The sequence below is a fragment of the Pteropus medius genome, unplaced genomic scaffold (assembly GCF_902729225.1).
Source record: "Pteropus medius unplaced genomic scaffold, Ma_sr-lr_union100, whole genome shotgun sequence".
Taxonomy (NCBI): Eukaryota; Metazoa; Chordata; class Mammalia; order Chiroptera; family Pteropodidae; genus Pteropus; species Pteropus medius.
Window position 1 is genome coordinate 643,643 of NW_024354550.1, and position 16,419 is coordinate 660,061.

The 16,419-nt window shown below is 39.1% G+C and overlaps 1 protein-coding gene across 2 annotated transcripts in view; it reads right to left on the bottom strand.

Moving 5' to 3' along the window:
- Nucleotides 1-420: 420 nt before the first annotated feature.
- Nucleotides 421-16,419, bottom strand: part of ANKUB1 (ankyrin repeat and ubiquitin domain containing 1) — a 39,306-nt gene continuing 23,307 nt past the window's right edge. For both annotated transcript variants that reach the window (XM_039855049.1, XM_039855048.1), the window contains exons 5-6: nucleotides 14,942-15,880; nucleotides 421-641 (exon numbers count right to left, since the gene is read on the bottom strand). In XM_039855049.1, the coding sequence (XP_039710983.1) occupies nucleotides 512-641; nucleotides 14,942-15,880 (1,069 nt within the window). In that variant the 3' untranslated portion in view covers nucleotides 421-511. The remainder of the gene's footprint in view (nucleotides 642-14,941; nucleotides 15,881-16,419) is intronic.

The following is a 16,419-nucleotide window of genomic DNA, read 5'->3' on the forward strand; positions in this document are numbered from 1 at the left end:
CTGTGCATCTCACTGTGTAAAAACTTTATTTCAACTTTAAAAAATTAAAAGGAAGCAATAATTTAGCAGATGTTCGAAAATGTCTGAGACAAGTACTAGCCCTAGATGTATTTGTAACTCTCCTAGGGACTTTCCCTATATAGAATAAAAGCTTTTTTAAACTATGTATTGCATTTATATGGTTTAAGAAACAAAAGGATTCAAACAAACCCAGTGGACAAAGGGAACAGTAAAAATTCTCATTTCTGTCTGTTTCTCATCTTCCCAGTTTTCCTACCCCATAGGCAATTACTACTCTCAGTTTCATATGAATTCTTCTCCATACTCTTTATGCAAAAACAAATGCCCTAAATTTTTATTAGGGTGATAGAGTCCAAGATGACATGGTGTTTAAAATTAAATATCCTGTTGATAGTCCTGTAGCATTAGCACTCTTATTGGAAAAGTGAACGTTAGAGCCGGAGGTTCTGTTTGACCAGGTCTTCACCCAAACAGGGATCGTCATGACTTTTTAAAGCACAGTTTCCAGAGGATTTTCACACACTGTCAGACCTTCTTGGGTAGTCAAGTTAGAAATACTCTTTTTGGCTAGGATTCTTGCTATTTCTAACCGCTGAAGCCATCGTTTCTCTTTAAAAGCACTGTAAGAAAACAAGACAATTTATAAGGAGGGCCAATCTTGTCCCATATATAGTCAAAATGATGGAAATTTTTAGGTTGATTTCATAGCTGTAGCTAGTTTATCTTGTCACATAAGGTAGAATGTAAAATAGGAAAGAGGAATCTTTCTAAAACCAGTGAGGCTGTAGGAATGGCATTTTCATAAGGTAGTACATACTAGAAGCTTAGAACCCATAACTAGAAACAGAAAACCACTCAATGTCATATAGAATTCTCGGGGTTGACACTTTTTCTATTTGTTCCTCCTAGGCATCCCTGTACATAACATATTCCCTGACCTATTCTACCTTCTGCTGCTGCTTCTCCACCACAAATGCACTTGTTTCTTTTTTTTTTTTATTGGTAAGATATTAAATATTTTGACAGACTTTAACTGAAATGCAATGAAACTTAATATTTTACGATAGCTATAAGGATAGCAAAGTCCCCGTGTCTTTATTTGTAAATTTGGATGTGATTACTCCTACTTTGCGGGAATGCAAATGTGATTTACTATAGAGAGGTTTTGCTTTTACTTGAATATTGGGGCCTTCCAAGATTCTATCCTTGGTCCTCCGGTTTTTCTTTTTGCACGCTCATTCTGGGAGGCCTCATTTACTAATTACCCATATCCATGACTTCTAAATGCTGACCTTTCATAAAAGTGCATGTCTCTAATTAGCAAAAAAAAGCATTTGGTAATTGGATATCCCACAGACACTTCCAATTTACATGTCTTTTATCTTCCTCCTAAACCTGTCCCGCTTCAGGATCCTTGCTCTAACAGCAATTTTGCCATCCTCACCATCTCCAAAGGTAGAAATAAACTCAGTTCCTCCTTATCTATCCATTCCTATACCAACTTAGTGACAAATTTTGTAGATTATGTTGCCGTTTTCCTCTTCCCTAACAAATTCTGTTCTGGTCCAGGTCTTTGTTGCCTCTCGTTTCTCTTATAGAAAAGTCTCCTAACTCTATTGTAGTCCTTTCATACCTTCAATATAGCACCTTCTAGTGACTCCTCCACATAACTGAGGAAGAGTTGCCTTCGAAAATAAAAAAAAAACAGATTGTGTAACTTGCCTGATGAAAAAGAACGTCTGTGAGCTCCTACCTACTTCTTATCCCATGGAAGGGGAATAAGCAGTAACCTCTTTGATGTCAGAAACATGGCAGAGTGAAAGACATTCCCAGATCTCCCCTCTTGAAACAACAACACGCCAAACATCTAAAACTCAACAGAAAACACCCAAACTGCACACCAGCACATCTGAGCGTGAGATCTGTGCATAAGAGCTACCACAGGTCAGAACTCCAGGTCAGGTGGTGGACTGGGAGAAACAAAGACGATGCCTCTTGTAGCCGCCAGAGCTCCCTGTAGGAGGAGGAGGAGGGGAGAAGGTGCAGCGACTTCCCCGAACAGCCCCGCCTGGGAGTGATGTGAGCTCCACGCGGTCAGCGGCAGGGCCCAGGCATCAGGGCAGAAAGCAGAGAAGTGGGGATGGCAGAGAAGCGGGAACAGCAGAGAACAACAGTTGATTATTACCAGCTGCGGATGCAAAACGCAAGGCTGAGCGAGCCACTATTCCCCCAAACAGAGGGCCCCTCCCCTCCATATCCTCTGAAACCAAACACCGCGGAGCAAATGCTACTGAAACTGTCGCTGCACTGACAGGGACTGAGATTGAAGGTAGTGAGCGTGATTGAATATTTACAAGAAATAAAAGGTATTATTAAGACTCTATATAAAGCAGGGATCTAAGAGGCTTAGATGCCACCTACTAGAAGCCAAAAGAAAGGTGCCTTCTTAGCAACAGGCTAAAGAGAGACCTTTGTGTAATAAGTCTTCTTTCTAGAAAAGAAGCAGAACACACGTCCATTGATGTCCAGGCAGAGAAATAGTCCATTGAACACCATGAACAACCAAGGCGACAAAGCATCCCAGAAACAAAAAGAAAAATCTCCAGAAAATAAGCTTACACACATAGAAATATGCGACTTAAATGACAGAGAATTCAGGATGGTACTTCTGGAAAAACTCAGTGAGATCCAAAACAATTTATATCAACAATTTCAGGAACTGAAAAAACAACTAGATGAGCAGAATGAGTTCTTTAACAAGGAAATTGAAACCCTCAGAAAGAACAGAATAGAACTTCTGGAGATGAAGAACGCAATGAAAGAGATGAAAAATGAAGTAGCAAGCTTGGGAAATAGAGTCGACCAAATGGAGGAAAGGATCGGTGATAACAAAGACAGAAATCTAGAAATAAATCAGAAGGAAGAAGAGAAAAACCGAAGAATGAAAAATAATGAGAGAAATTCAAGAACTAGCTGATACCATCAGGGGAGGAAACATAAGAATAATGGGCATTCTCGAAGGCGAGGAAGCATTTTCAAACAAATAGTTGACGAGAATTTCCCAAATCTAAAGAATGAGCTGGAGCTTGAAATTCAAGAAGTCAACATAACATCCAATCACCTCAACCCGAAAAAGGCTCCTCCAAGACATACTGTATTAAAATTATCAAAAATCAACGACAAAGACAGAATTCTCAGGGCAGTCAGGAAAAAGAAGACAGTAACTGATAAAGGAAAACCCATTAGATTACCGTCGGACTTCTCAGCACAAACCTTTCAAGCCAGAAAGGAGTGGAATCAAATATTTAAACTATTAAATGAAAGGAACCACCAGCTAAGCTCTCCTTTAGACATGAAGGAGAAATAAAGACCTTTCCAGACATACAAAAATTCAGGGAATTCTCCACTACAAGGCCTGCATTACAGAAAATTCTGAAAGGGGTCAGCGCACCTAAATCAAAATGACAAAACAAAACAAAACAAAACAAAACAAAACAAAACAAAACATCATAAGGGTAAGGTGACTAGCAGGCTGATAGAAGCAGAGGAGTGCAACCCTTACGAGGAACAAGGCACTATAAACTTAATAAGAAGAGATTTGCTATAGCGAGATAGTAATGAATGTTCAGCATACATAGGGACAATTTGAGACAATAATGACTGAAAAGGGGAGGATTCAGAGATCCAAATTCACAAAGGGGAATGGAGATAAGGCACATGCAGAAAAAAATAGATGACTGTATATATATAACTATCCTTTACATATTCGTAATGGTAACCACACGTCAAAGATTCAGAACTGAAGTGTATAAGGAAAAAACAAGAAGAATGAGAGGTAAAACCCACAAAAGCCAACCAAATAAAGAAAACAGATATGCAAGGACAAGGAAGCAATGGAAACCCCGAGCTACCAGAAAGCAAAAGGTAAAATGGCTATTTCAAAATCACCCTAAATGTAAATGGACTGAACTCACCAATAAAAAGGCACAGAGTTGCAGATTGAAACTCAACCATATGCTGCCTCCAGGAGACACATCTCAGCTCCAAAGACAAATATAGACTCAAAGCGAAAGGGTGGAAAATGATACTTCAAGCAAATGGCATTCAGAGAAAAGCGGGAGTAGCGGTACTAATATTGGAAGAAATAGACTTCAAAATCAAAAAGGTAAAGAAAGATACCGAGGGACACTTCAAAATGATAAAGGGAACCATACGCCAAGAAGACATAACACTTATTAATACCTGTGATCCCAATCTCCCAATCGGGGAGCCCCGAAATACGTAAAGCAATTACGAACAGAACTACAGGGAGAAACAGACCAAAACACTGTCATAGCAGGGGACCTAAATACCCCACTGTCAGATATTGAGAGATCATCCAAATAGAAAATCAATAAGGAAATAACATCTTTAAATGACACATTAGTCCAACTGGACATAATTGACATTTATAGAGCCTTCCATCCCAAAACAGCTGCTTATACATTCTTCTCTAGTGCACAAGGAACATTCTCAAGGATTGACCACATACTGGGACACAGAATAAGCCTCAACAAATACAAGAGGGTTGAAATCATGCCAGCCATACCCTCTGATCGTAATGCTTTGAAACTAGAGATCAACTGTAAAAAGAAAGTGGAAAGAACCACAAATACATGGAGATTAAACAACATGCTACTGAAGAATAACTGAGTCAGAGAAGAAATAAAAAGGGAGAGCAAGAGATACATAGAAACGAATGATAATGATAATGATAGTACAGCATATCAAAACTGTTGGGACATGGTAAGAGCGATCATAAGAGGAAAGTTCATATCATCGCAGGCCTGTCTTCAAAATCAGGAACGAGCCCAAATAAACAACCAAACGCTTCATCTTAAAAAACTAGAAAAGGAAGAACAAATGAAGCCTAAAGTCAGAAGGAAAGAAATCATCAAAATTCGAGCAGAAATAAATGAAATTGAAAACAAAAAAGCAATAGAAAAAATAAATGCAACAGAGCTGGTTCTTTGAAAAGGTCAATAAATTGACACGCCCTCGGCTAGACTCACTAAAGGAAAAAGAGAAAGGACACAAATAAACAAAATCAGGGATGAAAGAGGGGAAATTGCAACAGACACCGCAGAAATACAAAGGATCGTACAATACAAGAACACTATGAAAAAGTACACAATACCAAATTCTGTAACCTAGAAGAAATGGACCAGTACTTCGAAAAATACAACCTTCCTAGACCGAATCAAGAAGAACTGGAAAATCTAAATAGACCGATCAGCAGTATGGAAATTGAAACAATCCTCAAAAACCTACCAAAAAGTAAAAGTCCAGGACCAGATGGCTTCACCAGTGAATTCTAGCAAACATTCAAAGAAGATTTAATACCTATTCTCCTCAAACTCTTCCAAAAAATCGAAGAGGAGGCAACACTTCCCAACTCATTTTATGAGGCCAATATTACCCTGATATCAAAACCTGGTACAGATAACACACAAAAAGAAAACTACATGTTCATGATATCCCTCACGAACACAGATGCAAAGATCCTAAATAAGATACTAGCGAACCGAATACAGCAACATATTCAAAAGATTATACACCACGATCTAGTGGGCTTCATCCCAGGGCCACAAGGATGTCAACATACGCAAATCAATTAATGTGATACACCGCATAAACAAATTAAAAAATAAAGAATCATATGATCATATCAATAGATGCAGAAAAAGCCTTCGACAAGATCCAGCATCCATTTATGATCAAAACACTTAACAAGATCGGTATAGAAGGAAAGGACCTTAACATAATAAAGGCCATATGTGACAAACCCTCAGCCAACACTACACTTAATGGTGAAAAACTAAAAACCTTCCCTCTAAGATCAGGAACAAGGCAAGGCTGTCCACTATCACCACTGTTATTCAATATAACATTGGAGGTCCTAACGAGTGCAATCAGGCAAGAGAAAGATTTAAAAGGCATCTAAATAGGAAACGAAGAAGTCAAACTGTCACTATTTGTGGATGACACGATTCTCTATACAGAAAACCCTAAAGACGCCACGAGAACACTACTAGAAACTAGAAACAATAAGCAGTAAAGTTTCTGGATACACGATCAACGATCAACGTTCAAAAATCCATAGAGTTCCTATACTCTAATAACAAAGTGTCAGAAAAAGAAATGGAAAAAATAATTCCTTTTGCAAGTGCAACAAAAAGAATAAAATACCTGGGAATAAATCTAACAAAACATGTGAAGGACCTATATCATGAAAACTACAAGACCCTATTAAAAGACATCGAAGAAGATACAAAGAAATGGAAAGATATTCTGTGTTCTTGAGTTGGAAGAATCTACGTAGTTAAAATGATCTTATAACCTAAAGCATTATACAGATTTAATACAATTTCTGTCAGAATCTCATAGGCATTTTTTAAAGAAACGGAACAAAAAATCATCAGATTTGTTTGGAAGCACAAAAGACCCCCAATTGCCAAAGCCATCTTGAGAAAAAAGAACGAGGCTGGAGACATCACTCTGCCCGACTTCAAATTATACTAAAAAGTGACAATAATGAAAACGGCATGGTATTGGCAGAAAAAAGAAACATATATCTGTTGAAGGAACAGAATTGAGAGTCCATAAATAAAGTCATGTTTATATGGACAAATAATTTCCGACAAAAAAGCCTAAAGCATACAGTGGATCAAAGAAAGACTCTTCAATAAATGGTGCTGGAAAAACTGGAAGGCCACCTACAAAAGAATGAAACTAGACTGCTATCTATCACCACACACCAAAATTAACTCAAATGGATTAAGGACCTGAATATAAGACCTGAAACAATAAAATGCATAGAGGAAAACATAGGAATAAAACTCAAGGACCTTGGACTTAAAATGGATTTTATGAATTTGACCTCAAAGGCAAGGGAAGTAAAAGCTAAAATAAATGAATGGGACTACATCGAACTAAAAACTTCTGCACAACAAAAGAAAGGTAAAGAGACAAGGTAAAGAGACAACCATCCAAATGGGAAAATATATTTGCAAGCAATGCCTCTGATACGGGCCTAAGATCCAAAATATACAAAGAACTCATACGACTCAATAACAACAACAAAAAATGATGCAATCAAAAAATGTCAGAGGACCTGAACAGACACTTCTTCTTAGAGGACATACAAATGGCCAACAAATATATGAAAAGATGCTCAACATCACTAGCTATTAGGGAAATGCAAATCAAAACCACAATGAGATACCATCTCACAGCTGTTAGAATAGCTGTGATCAACAGGATAAGTAATAACAAATGCTGGAGAGGATGCAGAGAAAAAGGAACCCTCATACACTGCTGATGGGACTGCAAATTTGTGCAGCCACTATGGAAAACAATATGGAGGTTCCTCAAAAAACTAAGAATTGATCTACCATATAATCCAGCAATCCCTCTACTGGGTATTTACTCCAAAGACTTGAAAATTTATATCTAAAAAGATATTTTCACACCGATGTTAATGGCAGCATTATTTACAGTGTCCAGGACGTGATGTCCTACCATAGATGATTGGCTAAAGAAGCTGTGGTAAATATGGACAACAGAATATTACTCAGCCATAAGAAGAGACGAAATACTGCCATTTGCGTCAACATGGATGGACCTCGAGATAATCATGCTAAGAGAATAAACCAGAATGAAAAAGTTGAAAATCACATGATATCCCTTATATGTGGGATATAAACCTAAAAGCAACAAACAAACAGGACAATCAGAGACTCATGGACATGGACAATAGACTAGTGGTTACCAGAGGGTTGGGGAGAGGGGAAACAGATGGGGTAAAGGAGGTCAAATATGTGGTGACAAAAAGTAATCTAACTATGGGAGGTGAACACACAATGTAAATATATATATATGCCTTACTTTTAAAATGTACGGCTTAAACTTAACGGATTTCATTAACCAATGTTACCATAAAAAAATCAATTAATTTTTTAAAAAAGCAGACTCTTCACTTGGGTACACAAGATGCTTCTCATTGTAGGTGTGCTCTACCTTGCTAGTCTCATCAGCAAATTTCTCTCTATCCCCTAAAATGCCTTGTGCAAATCCACTTACTTTCCTAAAAACTAAATTTCTTTCTTGCTTTTTCACAAAGCAGTGCCTTTGACCATGTTGCCACCTCTACTTGGCTCCTTTTTCTTATCATCACCCTCTTTGTCAGGCAAGATCCTGTAAATTTAATGGAGTTTCTCTCAGTCTAGCAGGAGCAACCTTGCATAAACATTTGAACTAGTTCAAACATTTGAACTAGATCCAAGTTTGCCTGATTCATCTTTAGTGTTCTGGATTAACTCTTTACTTTACCTCAATGGCTTGGCTCCTTGAGCCCTCTAAATGGGATTAACCTGTCAGGGCTGTCCGTAGAATCAAGTTCTAAACCTTAAGTAAATCACTCAATCTCCTTTAGCTGTTCTCCATATCCCACCTGACTTGATTTAAAGCCCTCCCTCTCCCTTTCTGATGTATATATTAGCTCCTCCTAGGCTCAGTGTTCATTCTGATTCTCTCTCTGGTATATGAACTCTCACTTTGCTGCATTCATTCAAAAACCATTTACCAAGCACTTCTTATATGCCAAGCACTGTTCTACGTGCTGAAGAAACAAAAAGTGAACAAAATACACAGCCTCTCTGCCCTCATGGAACACATTCTAGTGAGGAAGCAAATACACAAATAAAAGGTTAATATAATATGAGACGGTGATAGCACTGTGAATAAAAACAAAGCAGGGCTGGAAGGAGGATGTCACCTCCCAGGTCAGTTTCTTCTCTAATAGCCCCTGCCTCTTTGCCAGGCCCACACTCTTTTCTGTGAGCATGTTGCAGTGGGCTAATTTAGCCATTTTGTCTTTGAGTCATCATTTTCTGGTTTCCTGGCACTTACCCAGGAGAGGCAAATGTAGTTGCTGTCACTCTGGCACACTCATCAACAGGGTTGCCTTGCCTACAGCATTATTTTACCTCCACCAATTGAGCACTTGCTTGGGACCTGCTCCAAATACATCTGTAAGCTCGTGAGAAGTCTGGGGAATATCTATAGCTGCCCATGTCTCTCTAGAGGTGGGAGCAGAACACTATGGGCCTTTCTAAAGCAGTGGCTGGGAGTTTCTGGGCGCAGAGAACCTCACCCTTGCTTTGAGTAGTTTAAAAGACAAGAGTCATCCTTGCATCCACCCTGTTCCTTATTCCTTATCATATGCAATCCACTACCAAGTCCATCAATTTCTTTCTTACATTTGTCTCCAACCCATCCACTTCTCACTATTACTCAAGTCACTCCTGTAGTTCGGTCTGCCACCGTCTCTGCCCTGGATCCCTGCAGATGACTCCTGTCTGGACTTCCAGACTCCATTCTAGTTCTCCTATACTGAAGTTAAAGTGGTCTCTAAAAAATCCAAAGCTGATCAAACCTTTCAATGTTCCCTCATTGTCTTTAGACTAAACCAGCCCAGTCCTTCATATGGACCCCTGGCTGCCTCTTCATGTTTGTTTCATACCTCTCCTCTCTCTTCACTCTAGCACATCTTTCTATTTCACAAATTCCCCGTGAGTTTCAACCAGAAGGCCTTTGCACAAGCCATTTCCTCTACCTGGTGCATACTCTCTCCGTGCTTCCTTTACCTGGTTAATCCTTACTTCAGAATTCAGCTCAAACATTTTCTTAGGGAAGTCAAGGTCCTTGTCAGACTTCCATAGAAACTCTCTCTCCGAGTTCCTCTCCTTCATAGCACTTTCCTCAGTGAGCATATGCCATGATGACCATCACACCCTCCTAAACAGTTTGCTTCACAAGTGGAAGACTACATCTGTGTTTATTATTATTGTTTAGGGTGACCAATTTCTTGTTTTGCCCAGGACTGAGAGATTTCCCAAGAAACAGGACTTTCGATGCTAAAACTAAGAAAGTCACCTGACGGTTGTATCTCCAACTCAATGTTTGTTGAATGAATAACCATTATAACCACTAATTGGGCCATCAGCCCAACTATCTAACTGAATCTCAGTGTTTCTTTTCAGCATAGAAGTTCCCAGTTTAGGGAGGAAAGACAGTGTAACTATATTCACCTCTCCCTGGCTTCTATGCATTCATTTAACATCCATTTATTGACCACTTACTATATGCCAGGCACTATGCTGGAGATACAAAAGTGAACAAAAGAAACAAGGTTCTTGGTCACCTGGATGGGTCATGGAATTCAGGGTTGCTCAACTGGAGAACAAGGCCTCAGCATGCACTGTTTGACAAGCTAGTCTAGGAGGCTAAACCCTCAGGTTTCAGTCAACTTTCTGACCTGTGTATGAGGTTGAAGGCCCAGCTGATGTCTCCCTTTGCTGCTCTCACCTAAAGCAGAACTGAGGAGGAGATGTGATGCAACTAGTCTCCTAAATCTAGTGCTCAGGAATGCAGAAGAACTCTGCATTGAGCTCTGCTCAATGTCTGTGTTTTTCTAGAGCCCACATGCTCACCTATACAAAATGGCCAGGACTGACAGTAAAGGGAGAGCAGCAGAATTAGCCCCTGCTACCTTTGTGCCCTAGCACCTAATAAAGGGGGAAGTTGGGGGAGGGGTAGCTTACACCCCTGAGAGGAATCTAAGAGAGGAAATATCTCTTCCACACCCATTACAAGCTATACTTGGGAGGTGTTCCACAAGGGCCAGCAACTGAATTTCATCAAGCTTATTCCTGGTTGGAATTGGGGGTACTACTGACAGTCTCTTCTCAGGGAAGGTTGACTCATAACACAGTACCACACAAATTCACCCTAAGAGTCTTTGTCAGATTCTCTCCTTCACTCCCACACTGGCTCCCTCTGAGCCTGGCCCCTTCCAGCTGTAGATATGTAATTAACTGAAAAGTAGCCTCTCATACTCTATGAATGGGTATAAGTTGGTACAGTCTTCTAGGAAGGTGACTTAGCAGTATGTATATGTCCTTTAAACAAACACTTTTACTTCAGTCAAGGTATCCTATAGGAATACTTCTACAAATGAATTAGTATTATATATGAAAAGATCTATTGCACCACCGTCATCATGGTGAAAAACTGGAAACAACTTGAATGAAAATCAAGTGGGGCTCGTTAAATAACTTATTTTAAAAATATCGACAGTGGAATACTAGGCAGCCATTAAAAAACATAAGGTAGTTCATTCTTCCAGTATGGAAAGATTTGACAGATATGTTTAAGTGATGTATATCTGGGGACAATAAATACAGTAAAATCCCTTTTATGATGAAAAGTGAATGCCATACATGTCTCACATATATATGTTGAGATACATAGACAAGTTCTAGGAGGCTACAAACTAATAGTAATAATGGTGTCTTCCGGGGAGTGGCATGGGATGCATGAGAGGGGAGAGGAATGGGACTGGAGGATGGATGGAGATATTCATGTTTACTTTATATAATCCCACGTTGTTTGGATGTTTCCCAAAAAGTAGTATTATTGTATTTTGTAATTAAATTTCTCTTTTTTTTTTTTAAGGGAAATTATTCCATCGCCCAGCTTTCCCATCTGCACCGGCATTGCCTTTAAGCCGCACAGGCTGCTGCTCCATCTCCTCCTTTGTTTTCCTCCCCCTCCCACTCACCTTTGCTTCTAGAATCCCCAAGAAATAGGTCACATATCGAGAGAAGTTTGGGGAGCGGGAGTTACTCCTCCATGAAGAGTGGGTCTCAGTGGCATGGCCAGGCTAAGCAGGTTTATGCTCTATTTTCACTTTCCAAGCCTAAGACAAACACCTTCATCAACCACAGTGGTTCAGACTTATGACAAATGTGCCCTGCCCCATCTCTGGTCATTTTTATTTAAAAAACAAAGAGCTCTACTTTTATCAGGAGCACAAGAGCCCATCAGAATCACCAGTGGAGATTACCATCCATTCTCTGCCCACTCATAGTCTCAACTCAACCTTTTGGACCAGTCCTCCACATTTGAATCTTCACTGGACTTCCAGGTCACATAAACCTCACTGGAATTAGACAGTAAATGGTAAGGAAGACTGTTTTCTAGATACAACTTGGAGATATTTGACCTGGAGATATTTGATAGCTTACACTATCTTCTGAGAAATGAGGCTCAGTGTGGCCTCAGTCACTGTCATCTTGACACCAGCTACATGCACTCATCAACCCAGACCCACATTAGCACCTGATCTGAGCTAACCGCAGTAATACTCTCTTGGCATCAGTCCTAAGAAGTATATTTTCATGAGTCTAAAAGTGGAGTTCCTGAATGATATATGGTCCAGCAAGTGCTTTCACATGATGCCAGGTATCTGCAGTCCTGGTTTGGGGGACTCCTCTCCCCACATAATTAGGAACATCTAATGGCTACTTTACTAACCCTGATCCAATTTCCCTGGGTTACCATCATGAAAGATTACGTTGGGTTTGTCTCCATCTCCTGGCTATGATATTAGCTTGTTGGTAGATCCAGCCATCGAGACAGTGCATATTCACTCTTCATGTTGTATCTTTTTGGCATAAGAGCTGTACTGGTCTTTTAGTAGTAAATACTCAGACCACCTGACTGCCTGGCTTGATTGACCGCTTCAGGTAGACATTGGTGCTTTCATGACTTCTATGAGGGGGCATGAACCAGACCAAAAAGAGCTGTGAAGGGACATGAATACTGCAGGTTTCACTTCCCCCTCCAAAGTCCACCAACAGAGGGATGTGAGACATCCTGGGAAGGTTAAAGTGAAAAGGAGAGAAAACAGATAGGAAGGAAGTAAAGAGTGCAAGTAAAGAAAAGAGAAAACTATTGGGAAAAGTCAAATGGTAAGGTTGGAAAGATTAGCAAGGAGTCACTTTGCCAGAGGAAGTGCAAAATCAGACTGACCATCGTTCCTTCTACAAACTCCTTTCTGCACTAACTTTTTTTTAACACATTTTCCCCAGCAGTTCCTTTAACAACCTTGAAATTGCTTCCCCCTGATAACTCCAATCTTTGTAAAATATACCTACAAAAACAGCATGCTTGTACCTCTTTGGAAAACTGTTTGTAGGTGTTTACTCAAACTAAACTTAAATTTACCCTACGACCTAGCAATTCTATTCTTAGGTATAGAGTCAAGTGAAATGAATGCAAATTCAAGAATAGTTATACAAGAATATTTAAGAATAGTTATACAGTTTTATTCCAAATTACCCCAAATTAGAAACAACCCAAATGCCCATCAATAGCAGAATGGATAAATAAATAAAGATATGTAATACTACGCAGAATAGGAATACTATATAGAAATAAAAAAAATCAATACGTGTAAAAACATGGATGACTCTCATAGACAACATGTTAATTGAACAAGGCAGACATAAAAAGTACATACTATATATGCCCTTTATATGAAATTCAAAAACAGGAAAAACTAATCTCATTGGTAGAAATTAGAATAATGGTTATATCTGGGAAGGATTATTGACTGACAAGAGGCATGAGGGAACTTTTTGGGGTGCTAGAAATACTTTGCATCTGACTTGGGTGGTGGTTACATGGATGCATGCAAAATGAGCCATACAAGTGAAATTGGTGCTCCTTATGTGTGTTACTATATATTTCACAACTCAATTTCTCCCCAAGAAAGCACTACACACACTAGATACTGGCAGCCTTCTTCACCCCAAATCATGCACATGCCCACCTTAAACAGATACTTTTGCATATTTCCATTCTGCCTAGCAACAAACTGGGCCATAATAAGTAATTACTGGATGCTTGAAAAATAAGCTTATTTTAAACGTGCATCTGTTGATAAAATTAATCAGTATTTCCTTTCTTATGTTTACAGCCTGATTTTAAGATGGGCTATATAATTTTTTCAATCAATAATTTTCTCATCTTTTTCTAGAATTTTAGATTATCTCTTTTTCTACATTCTATTTGAGGTACCTCACAAATTACAAAGATTGAAACTATTAAGTAGTTTCTTCATTTGCTGTCAACCTCGTTATCGCGAATTATGCCAGTGTTATAACCCGAATTACTCTCACCACTAGGTGGCAACAACCTAGCTGAAATAAAATAGAACTGAACTGAAGACCAATACCAAAATGCAACTAAAGTAATTTAGTCTTGTTTTTTCTTTTCTTCTCATAAATTGAGTAAGGGGAAATATATATTTCTACTGTAAATAATATTGGCGCCAAGTAATACCTCATGAGTAATGGATGGCCCCTTATAACTAATCAGAGTTATGTTTTCGATGAAATCTGATGACCAATATATAAAATTTTATCTTATGAAATGTATGTGCCTGAAAAGTCCACTTTGTAAACATTTGTTTATGTCTTTAAGTGTAATAATGCATTATTTTTTAAACTTACCTTAAATATTAATGTGAGTTCTACCACCCTATCCAATATAGATCCCACCCCCAATCTTGCCCAGTAAGTCAACTAACGTCTTTATGGTTCAGTTTGTCAACAAATTGTTTCTTTCTTTCCTTCCACTTTCATTACCATCCAGTCTTCCATAATACTTTTGATGTATCCCTTCCACATTTCAAGTTTCTCTCTTCTTTTAATTATAAGCAACAATTTCCTATTAGTTAAAAAAAAAGGGGGCGGGGGGGCAAGGGACCTTGCTAATTGATACAATTCTTTTTATGGTATCTCTTTTCTTCCTGAAGCTTGAGGACTAAAGTACTGTACAGATTGAACTGGCCAATAAAATTAGTTTGTTTTGTCTTATACACAAGGCTAAGATGAAGTCCTTGAAGCTAGATACTGCCCTGGAACAATCTCTGTCACACTATATGGCATAGCAGGGTTTCATGGACCATTCCCTGCACCTAGACCGGCCCTATTAAAGGTTTGCCCTTGTATGTTTAAAGAGAAAGCATTACCTGGCCACAGCTAAGCAGTAGATGGCATTTTCCCTTGGAGTTTTCCCATTGTGCTCAGAGAAAGATGCGAAGGAGGATCTGAGTAAAAAGTCAGCACTGGGTGTTGCATAGTAAAAAGATGGGTGTGAATAGCCCACTCTTGAAACTGGAGGGAGGGGGACTTGGGGAAGATATGTGTTTTTTACAAGCGTTTCTTTTTTCTTAGCTGTGGCAATAATTTTTTGCCGATTTTGTTGTTGATGTCTTTGTAATTCTGAGAATGTATTTGCATCTACCAGCGGAGGAAATTTGAAGATTTGTTCTCTTTTGTCTTGCTGTGAAATTGCCAAAGGATTGACAGGTTTCCTGCTTGCAGTATGTTCCTTGAGAGGCAGTAGCTTTCCAAGAGTGCCTTGTGAGTTCTTGTTCCCATCCTGATGCCAGTTCTTGGAGGTCATTTTTGGTTTGGTGAAACCATCCACCATCACAATGTCTCCAACTCTTGCCCCAAAGATCCTTGCTCTGCAAAGCTGGCTTTTATAAAGGTTGTGACTCTGAGCTCTGAGAATCCATTGTTTTATTTTAACATAGATCCTCATGGGGACTGAAATTTTCAGAAAAGAAACTGTGGACCACATTTTACTCTGTAAATATAATACGCAGTCTTTATGCTTGTGTTTGACCGCAATGGTCAGGGGAATTTGTCCTGCAGCATTTTTGCATTCCAGGCACAGCACGCTGTAGTTGACAAAGGCCTTCAGAATCAACAGCTGGCCTGCTTCTGCAGCTGCATGAATGGGACATTTAGAGATATCTGCATGAAGGGCTTCGTGGCACCATGCTCGATAGGGGTGAACACCGACTGCCTCATTGGGCCGCACACCCTGCTTCAGGGCCCATTCGGTGAGCTCAATGTAGCCATAAAAGGCGGCAATGTACAGGGCCACCCTTTTCTGATACCTGAATGAATGAAACAAGTAGGAGTAGGGGTGTTTAGTAAGTCAGAAAATAGGCAAATGTAGTTACACTAAATACCCATGAAACATTCTAGTTAAAATACTTGTTTCTTACTTTTACTAAAATGTTTTCGGAAAAGGCATGTAGTAATATATAGATTCAATTGCACAGGACTTGCTTGTACACATTATCCTACTATGCACATGTACATAATTCAAACTGGTTTCCTTTGAGCAGTTTTCTTTCTTATGAAAATCAAATGCTCAAATAAAAAAATCAAACTTTATGTCAATTATGCAGGTACTAGAAGAAATTCAAAATGTTAACAGAAATTTGAAAGTTGTATATGTTTGTTTGTTTTGTCCTTATTTTCTGGCTTCTCAAAATCTCTACTGCTATTGACGTATACCACGAGGTTGCTCCCCACCACCAGAATCACTACCGGTGCCATAGTCTCCTAACTGGTCTCTCATTTTCACTTATCCCCCTCTAGGCTTTTCTTCACACAGTATTCAGTGATCTTTTTATTCTATGTATTGAAG